General features: G+C 42.1%; 1 protein-coding gene across 1 annotated transcript; it reads left to right on the top strand.

Moving 5' to 3' along the window:
* Positions 1-6,736: 6,736 nt before the first annotated feature.
* Positions 6,737-8,967, top strand: gpr34l (G protein-coupled receptor 34 like). Its single transcript, XM_048166453.1, has 2 exons — positions 6,737-7,013; positions 7,146-8,967. Exon 2 carries the CDS (start codon positions 7,207-7,209, stop codon positions 8,173-8,175), a length of 969 nt encoding a protein of 322 aa, XP_048022410.1. The 5' UTR covers positions 6,737-7,013; positions 7,146-7,206; the 3' UTR covers positions 8,176-8,967.
* The last annotated feature ends 8,592 nt before the right edge of the window (positions 8,968-17,559 follow it).

The following is a 17,559-nucleotide window of genomic DNA, read 5'->3' as shown; positions in this document are numbered from 1 at the left end:
TAACCTTTTTGTTTTTTTCATTTAACATTGCAAAGTTTGTCTTGTACAACCCATTTTGCATGCATGTAAATATAGGTCATCATGGTTTCCTCTGTTAAGTCATTGTGCAACAAAACTCTATCTACACTATACTTCAAATATGAGAATGCGTGTATTGTGCTAGATTGAAGTGTTGTGGATGAATAAGATAGAAGAAAAAAAAAAAAAAAAAAAAAACTTTAACATCTCAAATGTTTCTGCTAGACATAAATAAGGTTAACATCATATGGAGACTTTTGCTTGAGTCTCCTGCTTCTCACACTTGTCTCCTGAGACAAAATCTCTAACACTCTCACAATGGTTTTAGAAGAGATCTCCATAACATCGCACACTGTGTCTTTTCTGCTCAGCTAGAGACTCTGGATCTCTAACATGTGTCTCCTCTTAAAGTTTTAGAAAAGATCTCAGTAACATCACACATTGTGCTCAGAGATTTCTCCTCAGCTAGAGACTCAGGAGCTCTCACATTTGTCTCCTCTTAAAGTTTAGATGAGATCTCAACTTTACAAAGTGTGCAAAAAAAAAAAAAGTCCATAATTTCAGCATTTAAGTCTATATTAAGAGTGAAATTATGCAGAAATAAGGTTAACGTTACTCTTAATTGTAGATACAATAAGAAAGTAGTACAGTTTATGTGCATAGGGCAAATAATTTGTTGTTCGAAATAGTAATGTACCAGATGCCGTTATCAGGAAAATTGCCTCAGGACAGGTATCCCTGCACTTTCTTTGCTGAAAGGCACATTAAAGGGCTTATGACTCAATCCTTGACAAATTTGATAATTAATATATAGTATATGATAGAAATGTTTGAGTTCACATTAAGACATTTAGCTTAGTATACACATTGCAAAGTTGTTGGAGGAGACAAATGTGAGAACGCCAAAGTCTTTAGCTGAGGAGAAAAGTCTGAGCACAATGTGTGATGTTGTTGAGATCTCTTCTAAATTTTAAAGGAGACAAATGTGGGAGATTCGGAGTCTTTAGTTTAGGAGAAAAGCCTGAGCACAGTGTGTGATGTTATTGTGATCTCTTTTAAACTTTAGAGGAGACAAGAGTGAGAGCACCAGAGTCACTAGCTAAGGAGAAAAATCTGAGCACAATGTGTGATGTTGTTGAGATCTCTTCTAAAACTTTAAAGGAGACCATTGTTAGAGTGTTAGAGTGTTTGTCTCAGGAGACAATTGTGAGAAACAGGAGACTCGAGCAAAAGTCTCCATCTGATGTTAAAGTAACCTCATTTTTGTCAAGGAGAAATGTGTGAGATGTTTAAGAGATCTCACTTTTGATTTTTCTTTCCTATGGGATCAAACCTAATTCAGGAAAAAAATCAGCGCGATAAGAGACATGAGCCCTCCAAAGAATAAGTCAGAGCTGGAAACTATCTTAGGTATGGTCAATTACTTGTCCAGATTTGCACCAAATCTGTCTGAAATAAACACACCTCTGAGGCTGCTCTTGAAGCAAAATAATGAGTTTGTGTGGGACGAGACTCAGACAAAAGCATTTGACAAGATGAAAGAGCTAATCCCACGAGAGCCTGGCCCAGTCCTGTCTTACTACGACCCTGATAAAGAGCTCCGCCTGCATATAGATGCATCAAAAAGTGGCCTAGATGCTGTACTGCTCCAGGACCTCAAACCCATCGCATATGTTTCGAAATCCCTCACACCAACAGAAGAAAACTATGCGCAGATCAAAAAGGAATTGAATGCTGTGGTGTTTGGATGCAAACGTTTTCAAGCATATATCTATGGCAGAAAGGTTGTTGTTGAGTCAGATCACAAACCTTTAGAACCCATTCTGAGAAAGCCTCCTGCAGCCGCACCTCCACGCCTTCAGAGAATGATCTTGCAGTTACAGAGGTACGATATCAAAATTGTGCACCGTACAGGAAAAGACATTCCAATAGCGGATGCGCTGTCCAGGAAGTCCATTGTGTACAGACTTGAATGTCTGTATGATGATATGGATGCACAAATTCACACAGTTGTAGCTAACCTCCCCGTAAGCGACAGAAAGCTAACAGACATGCGAAAAGCAACCGAGCAAGATTCACAGCTTACCTCCCTGAGAAGTGTTATAAAAGCCAGATGGCCTGATGTGAGGAAGAAGTGCCCCTCCAGCCTTGCTAAGTACTGGAATCACAGAGATGAGATTTCAGAGATTGAAGGGCTTCTGTTTAAGGGTGAGAAAATCATCATTCCACATGTGCTTAGGGCAGAAATGTTAGAGTGCATACACACTGGACACATGGGAATTGAGAGGAGTAAGCAAAGAGCCAGAGATATTTTATTTTGGCCAGGCATGAACAAATAAATTGAGGAAATAGTGGAAAGATGCACCACATGCTTAGAGCTCCGAAAATCTAATCCAAAAGAGCCCATTATCTCTCACCAGATCCCAGAACTATGTCAGGAAAACAGCTACAGCCTCAGGTTGTTGATAAAAAACTGGTGAGTGCAAAAAGGAAACAAAAACAAGCAAAACAGAGGCACAGCCATTGTCAGCATTGGCACAAGGGGTTAATGTTCAGTTTCAACAAGCCAATGGCCGATGGATGCCCACCACTGCATTGCAACCTGCGGACACACAACGGTCATACCTTATCCGCACCCGTGATGATCAAGTATTCCGCCACAATCGCAGACACTTAATGGAAACCAAGGAAATAGTGTCGGAAGTAAAGGAGCCAGCATCTGAGAACACGCCCATTGATGCACCTATGGATACAGGAGGACTGAAAGAAAACACTTGCAATATGCAACAGCAAGCTAAACCCCCTTAGTTTACACGCTCTGGTCACATGATGAAACCTAGAGACATTCTTGATTTATAAAACATGAACTTCAGACATTCTGTAAGATCTAAATCAAACATTGCAGTATTGTGGATTGTAGTCTAAAGATTGTTTTGTTGAAAGTATGTTCTGCATGTCATTAGTTACGACACTTTAGCTAGTTACTCCAAGGTACCTAATATACCAACGTAATTTTAGTAATAGGGTGTCATTGTTAATCTGTTCCATAAGTGCAATGCTAAATGTTCCGCCTCCTGCTAATGTGACCTGATATGTTTAATTTGAGTGTAAAGTGTGCCATATTAGACTTGTGTGATAACATAAAACTTCATTTCTTGGTACAACACTAATTTGAGTGACTACGCAAGAACAATACAGGAACCATTTGTTCTAAAACTGTGTGTGGTTTTTCTGAAGAACAGAGCTCAGTTTAACTGCTCAGAACAAACAAGGGACTCATGAACATCCATCACAAAAACAAAAAACAAACAAACAAACAAAAAACAGTCGTAGATCATCTAGGTAACCACACACAGTATTAAGAACCAATTGTTCCCAAACTTTTGAACAGGGTTATTTTAATAAATTCATCTATTTTTAGTCTTGTGGACTATATGTAAACATCTTTTATGTAAAATATCTTACTCAGGACAGTACTAAATAAAAAAATAACATGCATGTTGTATGATCTCTCTTATGTTGTTAAACATTTTCACAGATTCTGCAATACTTTTTCATGCAACTGTATAGCTTGTATGGAAGACTTTTATGATACTTTTATGGTGTGCTTAAGTCCTTTTTTGAAGCTTGAATATTATAATATAATATAATATAATATAATATAATATAATACAAACCTGATTCAAAAAAAGTTGGGACACTGTACAAATTGTGAATAAAAACAGAATGCAATGATGTGGAAGTTTCAAATTTCAATATTTTATTCAGAATACAACATAGATGACATGTCACATGTTTAAATTGAGAAAATGTATCATTTTAAGGGAAAAATAAGTTGATTTTAGATTTCATGGCATCAACACATCTCAAAAAAGTTGGGACAAGGCCATGTTTACAATTGTGTGGCATCCCCTCTTCTTTTTATAACAGTCTGCAAACATCTGGGGACTGAGGAGACAAGTTGCTCAAGTTTAGGAATAGGAATGTTGTCCCATTCTTGTCTAATACAGGCTTCTAGTTGCTCAGCTGTCTTAGGTCTTCTTTGTCGCATCTTCCTCTTTATGATGCGCCAAATGTTTTCTATGGGTAAAAGATATGGACTGCAGGCTGGCCATTTCAGTACCCGGATCCTTCTTCTACGCAGCCATGATGTTGTAATTGATGCAGTATGTGGTCTGGCATTGTCATGTTGGAAAATGCAAGGTCTTCCCTGAGAGAGACGACGTCTGGATGGGAGCATATGTTGTTCTAGAACTTGGATATACCTTTCAGCATTGATGGTGCCTTTCCAGATGTGTAAGCTGCCCATGCCACATGCACTCATGTAACCCCATACCATCAGAGATGCAGGCTTCTGAACTGAGCGCTGATAACAACTTGGGTTGTCCTTGTCCTCTTTAGTCTGGATGACATGGCGTCCCAGTTTTCAAAAATGAACTTCAAATTTTGATTCGTCTGACCACAGAACAGTTTTCAACTTTGCCACAGTCCATTTTAAATGAGCCTTGGCCCAGAGAAAATGTCTGCGCTTCTGGATCATGTTTAGATATGGCTTCTTTTTTGACCTATAGAGTTTTAGCCGGCAACGGCGAATGGCACGGTGGATTGTGTTCACTGACAATGATTTCTGGAAGTATTCCTGAGCCCATGTTGTGATTTCCATTACAGTAGCATTCCTGTATGTGCCGTCTAAGGGCCCGAAGATCACGGGTATCCAGTATGGTTTTCCGGCCTTGACCCTTACGCACAGAGATTGTTCCAGATTCTCTGAATCTTTGGATGATATTATGCACTGTAGATGATGATAATTTCAAACTCTTTGCAATTTTTCTCTGAGAAACTCCTTTCTGATATTGCTCCACTATTTTTCGCCGCAGCATTGGGGGAATTGGTGATCCTCTGCCCATCTTGACTTCTGAGAGACACTGCCACTCTGAGAGGCTCTTTTTATACCCAATCATGTTGTCAACTGACCTAATAAGTTGCAAATTGGTCCTCCAGCTGTTCCTTATATGTACATTTAACTTTTCCGGCCTCTTATTGCTACCTGTCCCAACTTTTTTGGAATGTGTAGCTCTCATGAAATCCAAAATGAGCCAATATTTGGCATGACATTTCAAAATGTCTCACTTTCAACATTTGATATGTTATCTATATTCTATTGTGAATAAAATATAAGTTTATTTGTAAATTATTGCATTCTTTTTTTATTCACAATTTGTACAGTGTCCCAACTTTTTTGGAATCGGGTTTGTATAATAATATAATATAATATAATATAATATAATATAATATAATATAATATAATATAATATAATATAATATAATATAATATAATATAATATAATATAATAATATGGTCCAGAATGGCCGGATCTGTTATTTTGGCTTTCTGGTAACAAAGCAGAAACAAAAATATTTATTCCTGTGTTTTTTTTTTTTTTTTTATCAAAGAGAGTGTATCACAATGTATCATAATTCATTGTCTATGGCGCCATCTGCTGGTCGTCTTGCACAGTACAAAATTCAATGTGTGGAATGTTTGATGTACAAACATTACATCAGTACAAATTCTCCAAACAGTGGTACATGGTATATATATATAGTTTTATTAAGTGTGGGTCATTTTTTAGGATTCTTTACCTACTGTAACCTAAGTCTATGAGATTCTGACACCGCTTACACTTCTGGAGACTCCAGGTAGGTTACAGTTCTGGAAAATGGTGGTGCTGGAGACTAAAGGGTTCCTGATGTTTTCACACTTAATTCTCCACCTTACTTATTAATTATTTTGCAGTTAATATGTGTCTTTTCTTCTCTACCTGTTTGTGTTACAATGTCTAGTATTGCATTAGTATTGCATTCTTCTCATGGGCATTTAATAATTTTTGATGTTTCAGTCTTAGTTAAATCTCTTTTTTTGGCCCATTTTATCTGTAAAAGAAAAACTGCCTAATAATTATGCACACCTGAATATAAGGCGTTTTCACTTTCAGCCTTCTGTAACAATTATACATCATTTATAAATGATTAAATACAAACCTAATAGTAATTAAGATTGATGTGGTTTGGAATTGATAAAATATATATATATATATATATATATGATCATAAAATCAATTTATCTAATAATTCTGCACACGGTGTATAGCCAAACCTACACACACCGATACACACTGACACACACACACACACACACACACACACACACACACACACACACACACACACACACACACACACACACACACACACACACACACACACACAGTTTATAGCAGATGCAGTATAATTAAGCACAACCATAGATTTGCAGTATGATGAAGTATAATCACAGTACAACTGCAGTTCAGTGAAGTTCAACAGCAGTAAATCTGCAGTTGTACTGCAGTTTTCTATATGTAAAAAGTACAGTAATCTTTTGTAAGGGCAGTAGTAGACATGAATGACAGGGACAATAAAACTAGAAAAAAAAATCCTATAAACTTGTATTGAAGGAGGGAACCAAATGAGAACAAAACATCAAAGAAACTTCTGCTTTTATGTCTGCCAGTAAACAACCACCCTGAAAACTCACATCACATATTTTCATCATAAATTGTCAAAATCTAGTTTATATTGCAGTTATCTAACAAAACAGGGTTTCATTCTTTAGTTTAATCTTATTAAATCTACTAAAAAACTTTTATGATGAAATGTTTTTGTTAAGGTTCAAGCCAAAGAACTCTAAAGTGTATATTCCTCAACTGTGCACAGTTTTGGGGTAAAAATAAGGCAATGGTCATTACCTGTGCTCTGAGAGTGAAAGTGACTTTTGCTTTTCTATAAACATGGTTTAACTAGCACTGACATATCTGCTGGGGTTAATAGCATCATCAACCACAGCAACCAGGTCAGACGTCACATACAGACAGAATTTCCTGCATAGGTGCTGTAGTTTCTGAACAGACATACACTTAGTTACTCGCTCGAGAGCAAGCAAACCACTCACACAGGTAAGAGCGCTATTCTTTTCTTGGAATCTTTGCATTTGTCCAACAGCAATTCAACAAGCTGTAAGAAAGATCAAGTAAAAACCTGTCAAAATACAGACTATTCTTTGACCGTTTTCCCCTATGCTCCAATAGGACCACCAAATATCTCTGTGTGTCAAGATTTTTAAGGAGCAGTGGACGGCAAGTGTACAAAATGTTGCAGGAAGGCAATTTAACCACAAACGAATCCTGCAAGATTCATGATAGCATACTTTCACCCCTCTTGCCCATTGGCTACATTTTCATCTTTTGCATCGGTCTGCTCTGCAACACCGTCACCCTTTACATATTTTTCCTTCGGTGGCATACAGACTCTTCCATGGCCGTATACATGCGACACCTTACCCTGGCAGACACTATGCTGGTCCTGTGTTTGCCTGTCCGGGTTTATTACCACAACAAAGTAGGTCCCTTCTACTTGTGCAAGGTGGTGGGCATCTTCTTCTACTTGAACATGTATTCCAGCATCCTGTTCCTCAGCCTCATCAGTCTGGATCGCTACTTGAAAATCATCAAGCCTGTTTGGGTGTTCAGCATCCAAAAGACCAAGTGGAGCCACATGGCAAGCTACATCGTCTGGGTAGTCCTCATTTCCGGAATGATCCCCTTTTTGACAAGCAACAGCCTGGAACATCCGTGCGACAAAGTTTGCTTCCACTTCCACAGCAAGGGGACCGTCGGTGGGATCATTAACCTGACAACAATGGTGGTCTTCCTTGTTTTTTATGTGGCCTTTCTTTGTTTTTATGTGAAGATCACTAATAAACTCAGGACTATGTCCATGGGTAATGGTGACCCTAAGGCACAGAGTCGCAAACAGAGGGTCATCATGAAGACTTTCTTGGTACCGTTCATTTTTACTTTGTGTTTCTTGCCTTACCATGCAATACGAATCCCATACATTCTGGCTCAGATGAATGTGATCGGGGATCTTCATAGCCAACAACTGTTGCACATCTTAAATGAGAGTACTTTGTTACTGTCTGCTCTAAATAGTTGTCTGGACCCAATTGTCTATTACTTCTTATCCAGTGTGTACAGGAAAACCATACTCTGTGCCATTCAGGGCAAGTTTAAAAACATGCATGCTTTAAACAGAAGGAGAATCAGCATAAACCGCTAACTTCCTGAAATTTAGCCGTAATGGATGACTTTTCCATTTATGACTTTTGATGACTACATGAATCAAATTTTGTAGATTCAACAAATTGAAATATTTAGTTAATTTAGATTGTTAATTACGTACATTATTGGTTGAGGTTTGGGCACACATGGCATGTTTCATATGATCTAAAAAACACTGTCTGCAACACTTCGCTGTTATTCTAAAATGCAGAAAATTGTAGTAATAAAAAACGAGCAATGTCTTGTGTTTCTGCAATGTCTTAAGCATGTCTTGTGTTTCTGTAAATACTGAATATGTAGATGTATCATTTGCACTAGAGCAGTGGTTCTCAAACAGCTTTGCATTGATCCAGATTTTGTGGTGGTCCCAAAAAACAATAACAAAATGGTTTCTCTGAAATTAAACATAGATTTATGTATGAAACTGCACAGGCCCAACATGTACAGTTGTTTACGTGATGAATAAAATGAGTGTTTGATTACTAAACATGTTATTTCAATGCTTTTATGTATTCTGCAGCCACAAATTAAAATTAAATCATCATATAGAATATTTAGCAGAAAGTTTTTGACAAACTGTACATATGATGTATGTTATAGATTATTAGTATAGACAACTAAGTCAATGGACAATGATGAGAAATACCGGAGCTAAAGTGTTACAGTTTGTCACACTTTAAAGTATATTTCCCATTATATTCAATTGTTTTAGTTGTCGATACTAGTAATCTACAACATACTTCATATAAAATATTTTAAGACCATATTAATATACATAATTCTCTGTGCCTTCATCTATGTATTATCGTCATGTCTATTAAAGAAAGTTAGTAATTGATCTACATTGTCTTCAATCTTGTGAACTACCACATCAGTTTGTGACAGCTAGGGATTCCTATTTCCTTCCTATTCCTGTTGGAATGGAAGAGTAATTACAACAATGTAAATTGAATAAGACAGCAACATAAATTGAATTAGAACTAAGCCTAACAATTGTATTTACAATATGTTTGTAAAAGGTTGACTCAAAAGAGTCAAAATGAAGGTATAGTGTGTGCTGTCTTCTCTTTTAATTGGATATTGGTAACAAATGGATAATTTGTATTACCAAGCAAACAACTGATAAATTGTTTCTTATATTTGCCAGTGGGATCATGTTTCAACCTTTCATGTGTGTTATGGTCATTGAGAAGTGTATCTTCTCATGATAATCCTCTGTATTCAACACCACTGTAGATCTTCCCTTATCAACTGGAAGGTATTGTGAAGTTCTGATCCTTGCTCAAAGAAGTTAAAGCGTGTTTCTCCTGTTTACTAAAATTTGGAGGTGGTGGCTTAACAATAGACAGAGTTCATTTAAATTTTTTGCACGAAGCTGTTCAGATGAGCACAAAATCTGGCAGCAAGTTCTGGATGATCATTTTTAGTCCATCTCTGCAAGTCAGACTTTTCTAAAAATGAACTCCCAAAACTCGCTGCTAGATATTGGAAGATAAATTCTTCAAAGAGTGGTACAAGAGGATGTGGTGCTGGTTATTCAAAAAGCAGTCTTCGTGTATTTTTTTATCACTTCAGTATGTGATTCTTGTTAAGTGGGGGTAGTTTTTTTTAGGATTTTTTTACCTAACCTAAGTCTATGAGATTCTGACACCACTTGCACTTCTGGAGACTCCAGGTAGGTTACAGTTCTGGAAAATGGTGTGGTGATGGAGACTAAAGGGTTCCTGATGGTTTCACAATTAATTCCTTAACAATTATATGTAATTTATAAATGATTAAATACAAACATAACAGTAGTTATTCAGATTGGAATTGGTAAAATGTGATTGGGAAAAAAATATGATCAGAAAATCAACTTGCCTAATAATTCTGCACACGGTGTATAGCCAAACCTACACACACACACACACACACACACACACTTGTATATGTTGTTCCTTTTCAATTGGTCACGTTCGACGTACATCAAAAGTGAACCGACGAATTGGGATATCGCAAGAGAGCTCTATCAACTTCAAATGTAAAATAAACAAGCCAATGGACACTGGCGTGCAAGCTTTGTGTCGCGCGCACTGCCCCCGTGAGCGGGTATAAATATGGAAGCGGGTACACTCGCACTCTGTCTTTCGCTTCAGAGCCAAGCTCTTGTGTTCCTGTTGCTTCAAAAAGATTGGCCTGTACACACCGGGATGAATATCGCGCGAAATTATCGCCGACGTTTAACGCCTCGTGACTAAACAAATGGCGCCAATGTGAGTGTGCACACCGACGTGAAAAACGCGAGGCGTAAAAGCGTCATTTTTTTAAAAAACGCCTCTTTTGGTTTGACGCGCCACGTTAAAAACTGCCAGACCAATGAGAGTGGCACTTTTGTTCACGTGCCTGGAGATGCTGAAGTTACAGTAAAACACGACTTTGGTGCTCAAGCACAAAACAGTCTTGCCGAGTACACACTGATACCAAGACGACAAGAGAAAGTAAGTAGACAAGGAAGACCGCTACAAACTATCCCTGTGTCTCAAACAGCTCCCTAGCTTCCTAGGGAATATCAGTATACCTTGTAAATGAATGTGGCCGACTCCCTGATCAGTGCCCTGACTAGTGAACAAATAGATGTGTATTATTTCTGTATTTTTACTGTTTTTTTTCTTTTACATTCAAGAAATATAGTTGAGAATGTCTGTTTCATATATATGTTTATTTGCACTACCGTCTACCGTATATATATATATATATATATATATATATATATATATATATATATATATATATATATATATATATATACATATATATATATATATATATATATATATACACTCACCTAAAGGATTATTAGGAACACCTGTTCAATTTCTCATTAATGCAATTATGTAATCAACCAATCACATGGCAGTTGCTTCAATGCATTTAGGGGTGTTGTCTGGTAAAGACAATCTCCTGAACTCCAAACTGAATGTCAGAATGGGAAAGAAAGGTGATTTAAACAATTTTGAGCGTGGCATGGTTGTTGGTGCCAGACGGGCCGGTCTGAGTATTTCACAATCTGCTCAGTTACTGGGATTTTTACGCACAACCATTTCTAGGGTTTACAAAGAATGGTGTGAAAAGGGAAAAACATCCAGTATGCGGCAGTCCTGTGGGCGAAAATGCCTTGTTGATGCTAGAGGTCAGAGGAGAATGGGTCGACTAATTCAAGCTGATAGAAGAGCAACTTTGACTGAAATAACCACTCGTTACAGCCGAGGTATGCAGCAAAGCATTTGTGAAGCCACAACACGCACAACCTTGAGGCGGATGGGCTACAACAGCAGAAGACCCCACCGGGTACCATTCATCTCCACTACAAATAGGAAAAAGAGGCTACAATTTGCACGAGCTCACCAAAATTGGACAGTTGAAGACTGGAAAAATGTTGCCTGGTCTGATGAGTCTCGATTTCTGTTGAGACATTCAGATGGTAGAGTCAGAATTTGGCGTAAACAGAATGAGAACATGGATCCATCATGCCTTGTTACCACTGTGCAGGCTGGTGGTGGTGGTGTAATGGTGTGGGGGATGTTTTCTTGGCACACTTTAGGCCCCTTAGTGCCAATTGGGCATCGTTTAAATGCCACGGCCTACCTGAGCATTGTTTCTGACCATGTCCATCCCTTTATGACCACCATGTACCCATCCTCTGATGGCTACTTCCTGTCACGTAAATAATGACGGATGCAATAGCAAGTTAATCTCTTTTATTAAGAGCTTCACACACAGATGGTCAGTCACAGATAACACAACGAACACAGCAGGAGAGTGGTGACGCAGGGACCTCGATGGGCGATGAGAGTCCAGATGAATGGTGACTGGTGAAGTGCGTCCGTGAAACAGTGCTGTGTAATCCGTGGGTGAAATCCAGAGAACAATCCAAACGAGGAAACAGGGAACAGGAAACAACGACGAGAAATCCAGTCCAAGGAACAAACAACAAGCAAACACGAGACAACAACACCAGGACTCCAAACAACGATCTGACAAACAAGAGACGAAAGACAAGGCGTTATATAGGCAGGTGTAATTGCAACCAGCTGCCGCTGATCAGATAATCAGCGGCGACGCCCACACAAACAATCAGGTGACACTACAGAACACACAGACACCAGAATGAGACAGCGGATTCATGAACCGTGACAGTACCCTCCCTCCTAGGAACGCCTCACGGCGTTCCCAGAGCTCCTTACCTGTCGATTGTAATCATCGATGAGGGAGTGATCCAGGATGTCCCTGGCAGGAACCCAACTTCTCTCCTCCGGACCGTAACCTTCCCAGTCCACCAAGTACTGGAATCCGCGTCCCCTCCGCCTAGAGTCCAGAATGCGATTGACCGAATAAGTAGGTTCCCCATCTACGAGTCGCGGCGGTGGAGGAACCGGAGTAGGCGGATTAAGATGAGAGTGAAAAACGGGTTTAATTTTGGAAACATGAAAGGCGGGATGAATCCTCCTGTACGCTGGAGGTAATGGGAACGGGCCGATGAATTTAGGAGCTAATTTATTGGCAACGGAGCGGAGTGGAATGTTCTTAGTAGAAAGCCACACCTTTTGACCAACGACGTATACGGGAGGCTTCGACCGGTGGCGATCAGTCTTAGCCTTGGTGCGCGCCCTCACCTGCAGCAGAGTCTCACGGGCTCTGCTCCAAGTGCGGTGGCACCTCTGGACAAAGGCGTGAGCGGAGGGGACCGCGACTTCAGATTCCAGACTGGGAAACACAGGTGGCTGGTAACCTATACTACATTCAAACGGAGAGAGGCCCGTAGAAGACACTGGTAATGAATTATGTGCGTACTCAATCATAGAGAGTTGTTGGCTCCAGGAGGAAGGATTCTTGGACGCCAAACATCGCAACATTCGCTCCAAATCCTGGTTGGCTCTCTCGGTCTGCCCATTGGTCTGGGGATGGAACCCAGAGGAAAGACTGACAGTCGCCCCCAGCAGTCTACAAAACTCTTGCCAAAATTTGGACACAAATTGGGGACCCCTGTCGGACACCACATCTATCGGGAGGCCATGTAACCGAAAAATGTGGTCTACGACGGTAACCGCTGTCTCCTTAGCAGAGGGTAATTTGGTTAAGGGAACAAAATGAGTCGCCTTCGAGAACCGGTCCACCACGGTCAAAACGACCGTGTACCCCTGGGAGGGTGGGAGGGCGGTAACGAAATCTAGCGCAATGTGCGACCAAGGTCTCGAAGGGACAGACAGCGGTTGGAGTAACCCATCTGGGGGTCGATTGGAAGTCTTGCCAGTGGCGCAAACCGAGCAAGCCAAAACAAAACTGCGAATGTCACGAGCCATAGCTGGCCACCAGAATCGTTGCTTAACCAAAAACCTGGTCTGATTAACCCCTGGATGACAAGCCACGATGGAACAATGACCCCATTTGATAACGCAGGACCTTAACTTCTCCGGCACAAACAAACGGTTCGGTGGGCATCCGGGCGGAGGTGTTACCCCTTCTAAGGCCGACAGGACCTTCGATTCGACCTCCCATGTAAGAGTGGAGACCACTAATGTCTCGGGAAGAATACACTCGGGAGTAGACGGGCGTTCGGAAGGATCAAAAATGCGAGATAAAGAATCGGGCTTGATGTTTTTGGAGCCCGGGCGGTACGATAGAGAAAAATCAAAACGTCCGAAAAAAAGTGCCCACCGAGCCTGCCTGGAGTTAAGTCTTTTAGCCGATCGAATATACTCAAGGTTCTTATGATCTGTCCATACGATAAAGGGTACCCCCGAACCCTAATTTGACTGCCAACAACTCTCTATTACCAATGTCATAGTTGCGTTCGGCTGGAGATAAACGATGGGAAAAATACGCGCAAGGATGCATCTTATCGTCCGTGGGAGAACGCTGGGATAGTACTGCACCTACCCCCACCTCTGACGTGTCGACCTCCACCACGAACTGACGCAAAGGATCAGGGGCAATGAGAATGGGAGCCGAAACGAAGCGACTCTTCAGTTTGGCAAATGCAGCTTCCGCTGCATCTGACCACCTGAAGGTCGTTCTGGGGGAGGTCAAGGCAGTCAGAGGCACGGCTAGTTGGCTGAAATTGCGAATAAAACGCCGGTAAAAATTGGCGAATCCCAGAAACCTCTGTAGGGCCTTACGGGAATCTGGACTTGGCCAATCCACCACAGCCTTAACCTTGTCAGGATCCATGCGAACTCCCTCAGACGAGACGATGTACCCTAGAAAAGAAACAGACTGTGCATGAAACTCGCATTTCTCCGCCTTGACAAAAAGCCCATTCTCTAACAGACGCTGAAGCACTCGTCTGACGTGTTGAACATGTTCCTGGAGAGACGAGGAAAATATCAATATGTCATCCAGGTAGACATAAATGAACTGATCGACCATGTCTCTCAACATGTCATTGACGAGTGCCTGGAAGACCGCTGGACTGTTGGACAGCCCGAAGGGCATGACCAAGTATTCAAAGTGTCCTCTAGGGGTGTTAAACGCGGTCTTCCATTCATCCCCCTTCCTGATGCGAACCAAATGATAAGCGTTCCTTAAGTCCAATTTAGTGAAAACGGATGCTCCCTGCAACCTCTCAAAGGCTGAAGACATCAACGGCAAAGGATAAGTATTCTTTACCGTGATGTTGTTCAGCCCTCGGTAATCAATGCAAGGTCGCAGAGACCCATCCTTCTTCCCCACAAAAAAGAACCCCGCCCCCGCTGGAGAAGAGGAAGGGCGGATGAATTTCGCTGCAAGAGAATCAGAAATATATTTCTCCATGGCCTCCCTCTCGGGAGCAGACAGAGAGTATAGTTTGCCTTTAGGCGGAGACTTACCGGGTACTAAATCTATGGCACAGTCATAGGGACGATGTGGAGGGAGAGAAGCAGCCCGGGACTTACTGAACACTTCCCTCAGGTCTTGATACTCTGCGGGCACGTTAGACAAATCCACCGCCTCCTCCTGTAACACAGAAACAGACACAGTGGGACAAGCAGACAACAGACAAGACCTGTGACAAAGAGTGCTCCACTCGGTGATGGTGTGCTGCTGCCAGTAAATCCGAGGGTTGTGTTTGGTGAGCCAGGGGTGTCCGAGAACGACAGGTGCCTGAGGTGAGTCCATGAGGAGAAACTGAATGTCTTCATTGTGATTGCCAGAGGAGATGAGAGTAACGTAGTCCGTAGAGTGAGAGATGCTGGGAAGTCGTTGTCCATTGAGTGCGTCGACAGTGATCAGGCGGGTGAGTGGGATGATGGGTAAACTGTTAAGTTGTGCAAAGTTGGTGTCCATGAAGTTCCCCTCAGCCCCGGAGTCGATGAGTGCCTGACAGGTGATGTTGTGAGTCGCCCATCTCAGTCTTACCGGGAGGAGGGTGGATGGTGAGGACTTCTCGGCGGAGATCCCACCCGATAGTAGCCTCAGATTTACTACCGGGCTTGATCTTTTACTGGGCAAGACCTGAGTAAGTGACCTGATGCTCTGCAGTAGAGGCATAAGCCTTGGGATCTCCGCCTTTCTCTCTCCTCCCGGGAAAGCCGAGCTCTCCCTACCTGCATGGGTTCGGGATCTAAAGAGGAGCCGACCGTGTCCGCTGTATTGGCCAACCGGCCCTCCGCTCCATGAGGCTTAGCGTTAGCAGATTCTAGACGTTCCAGCCTCTGAAGTCGAGCATCCACTCGCAGCGCGAGATCGATGAGTGCGTTGAGTGTCTGAGGAAGATCCAAGACATAGATTTCTCGATGGACACGGTCGGCCAACCCATGCAGGAACACATCCCACTGCGCCTCCTCGTTCCAGCGGCACTCCGCCGCGAGAGTGCGAAACTCGATGGAATATTCTGCGACCGTGCGGTTACCCTGCTTGAGTTCGGTGAGTTGTCGGGCAGCGTCCTTGCCAGCCACCGCACGGTCGAACACTCTCCTCATCTCGGCGGCGAGTGCCTGGAACGAGGCGCAGCATGGATCCTGGTTCTCCCACACCGCCGTTCCCCACAATGCTGCCTTCCCTGTCAGGAGCGTGATCACAAAAGCCACCTTGGATTCCTCCCTCTCGAAGGTGCGTGGCTGCAACGAGAAATGAAAGGAACACTTGTTCAAGAACGCTCTACAAAAGTTCGGCTCACCGGCATAAGTCTGAGGAACAGGAAGGCGTGGTTCTGGCTGATCCCACCGCTCCAGCGGCGTTGGGGGAATCGGCGGTGGGGGTGGCGCAGTGGGAGCTCGAAGCTGTTGAAGTTGCTGGGAGAGCTCAGACACCTGCGTCACCAGCGCTTGAACAGCGCGTCCGGTGGAAGAGATACTCTCCTGCTGTTGGTCCATGCGAGAAATGCTGTGGTTGATGAACTCCTTCAAAGCTGCTGAGCTTGCTGCATCCATAGTTGGTCAGATCGTTCTGTCACGTAAATAATGACGGATGCAATAGCAAGTTAATCTCTTTTATTAAGAGCTTCACACACAGATGGTCAGTCACAGATAACACAACGAACACAGCAGGAGAGTGGTGACGCAGGGACCTCGATGGGCGATGAGAGTCCAGATGAATGGTGACTGGTGAAGTGCGTCCGTGAAACAGTGCTGTGTAATCCGTGGGTGAAATCCAGAGAACAATCCAAACGAGGAAACAGGGAACAGGAAACAACGACGAGAAATCCAGTCCAAGGAACAAACAACACAAGCAAACACGAGACAACAACACCAGGACTCCAAACAACGATCTGACAAACAAGAGACGAAAGACAAGGCGTTATATAGGCAGGTGTAATTGCAACCAGCTGCCGCTGATCAGATAATCAGCGGCGACGCCCACACAAACAATCAGGTGACACACTACAGAACACACAGACACCAGAATGAGACAGCGGATTCATGAACCGTGACACTTCCAGCAGGATAATGCACCATGTCACAAAGCTTGAATCATTTCAAATTGGTTTCTTGAACATGACAATGAGTTCACTGTACTAAAATGGCCCCCACAGTGACCAGATCTCAACCCAATTGAGAATCTTTGGGATGTGGTGGAACGGGAGCTTTGTGCCCTGGATGTGCATCCCACAAATCTCCATCAACTGCAAGATGCTATCCTATCAATATAGGCCAACATTTCTAAAGAATGCTTTCAGCACCTTGTTGAATCAATGCCACGTAGAATTAAGGCAGTTCTGAAGGCGAAAGGGGGTCAAACACAGTATTAGTATGGTGTTCCATTTTATATCTGCATTTTTATCTTCTTTAACTTTTTATTAATATCATAAATATGTTTATGTGCACTACCGTTAAGCACAAGCGCCACATACTGTCAGGGAGTGAATTTGCACGTCCACTCTGCGCATTGTCAGTGAAAATCGTTTGGGTATGAACACAAAAAATGT

This window comes from Megalobrama amblycephala, linkage group LG18, assembly GCF_018812025.1.
Source record: "Megalobrama amblycephala isolate DHTTF-2021 linkage group LG18, ASM1881202v1, whole genome shotgun sequence".
NCBI classification, from domain to species: domain Eukaryota; kingdom Metazoa; phylum Chordata; class Actinopteri; order Cypriniformes; family Xenocyprididae; genus Megalobrama; species Megalobrama amblycephala.
This window is presented reverse-complemented; position numbering and strand designations above follow the sequence as displayed.

Excerpts from the sequence above, each read along its gene's own strand:
- gpr34l (XM_048166453.1), top strand. The coding sequence starts at position 7,207 with ATGTTGCAGGAAGGCAATTTAACCACAAACGAATCCTGCAAGATTCAT.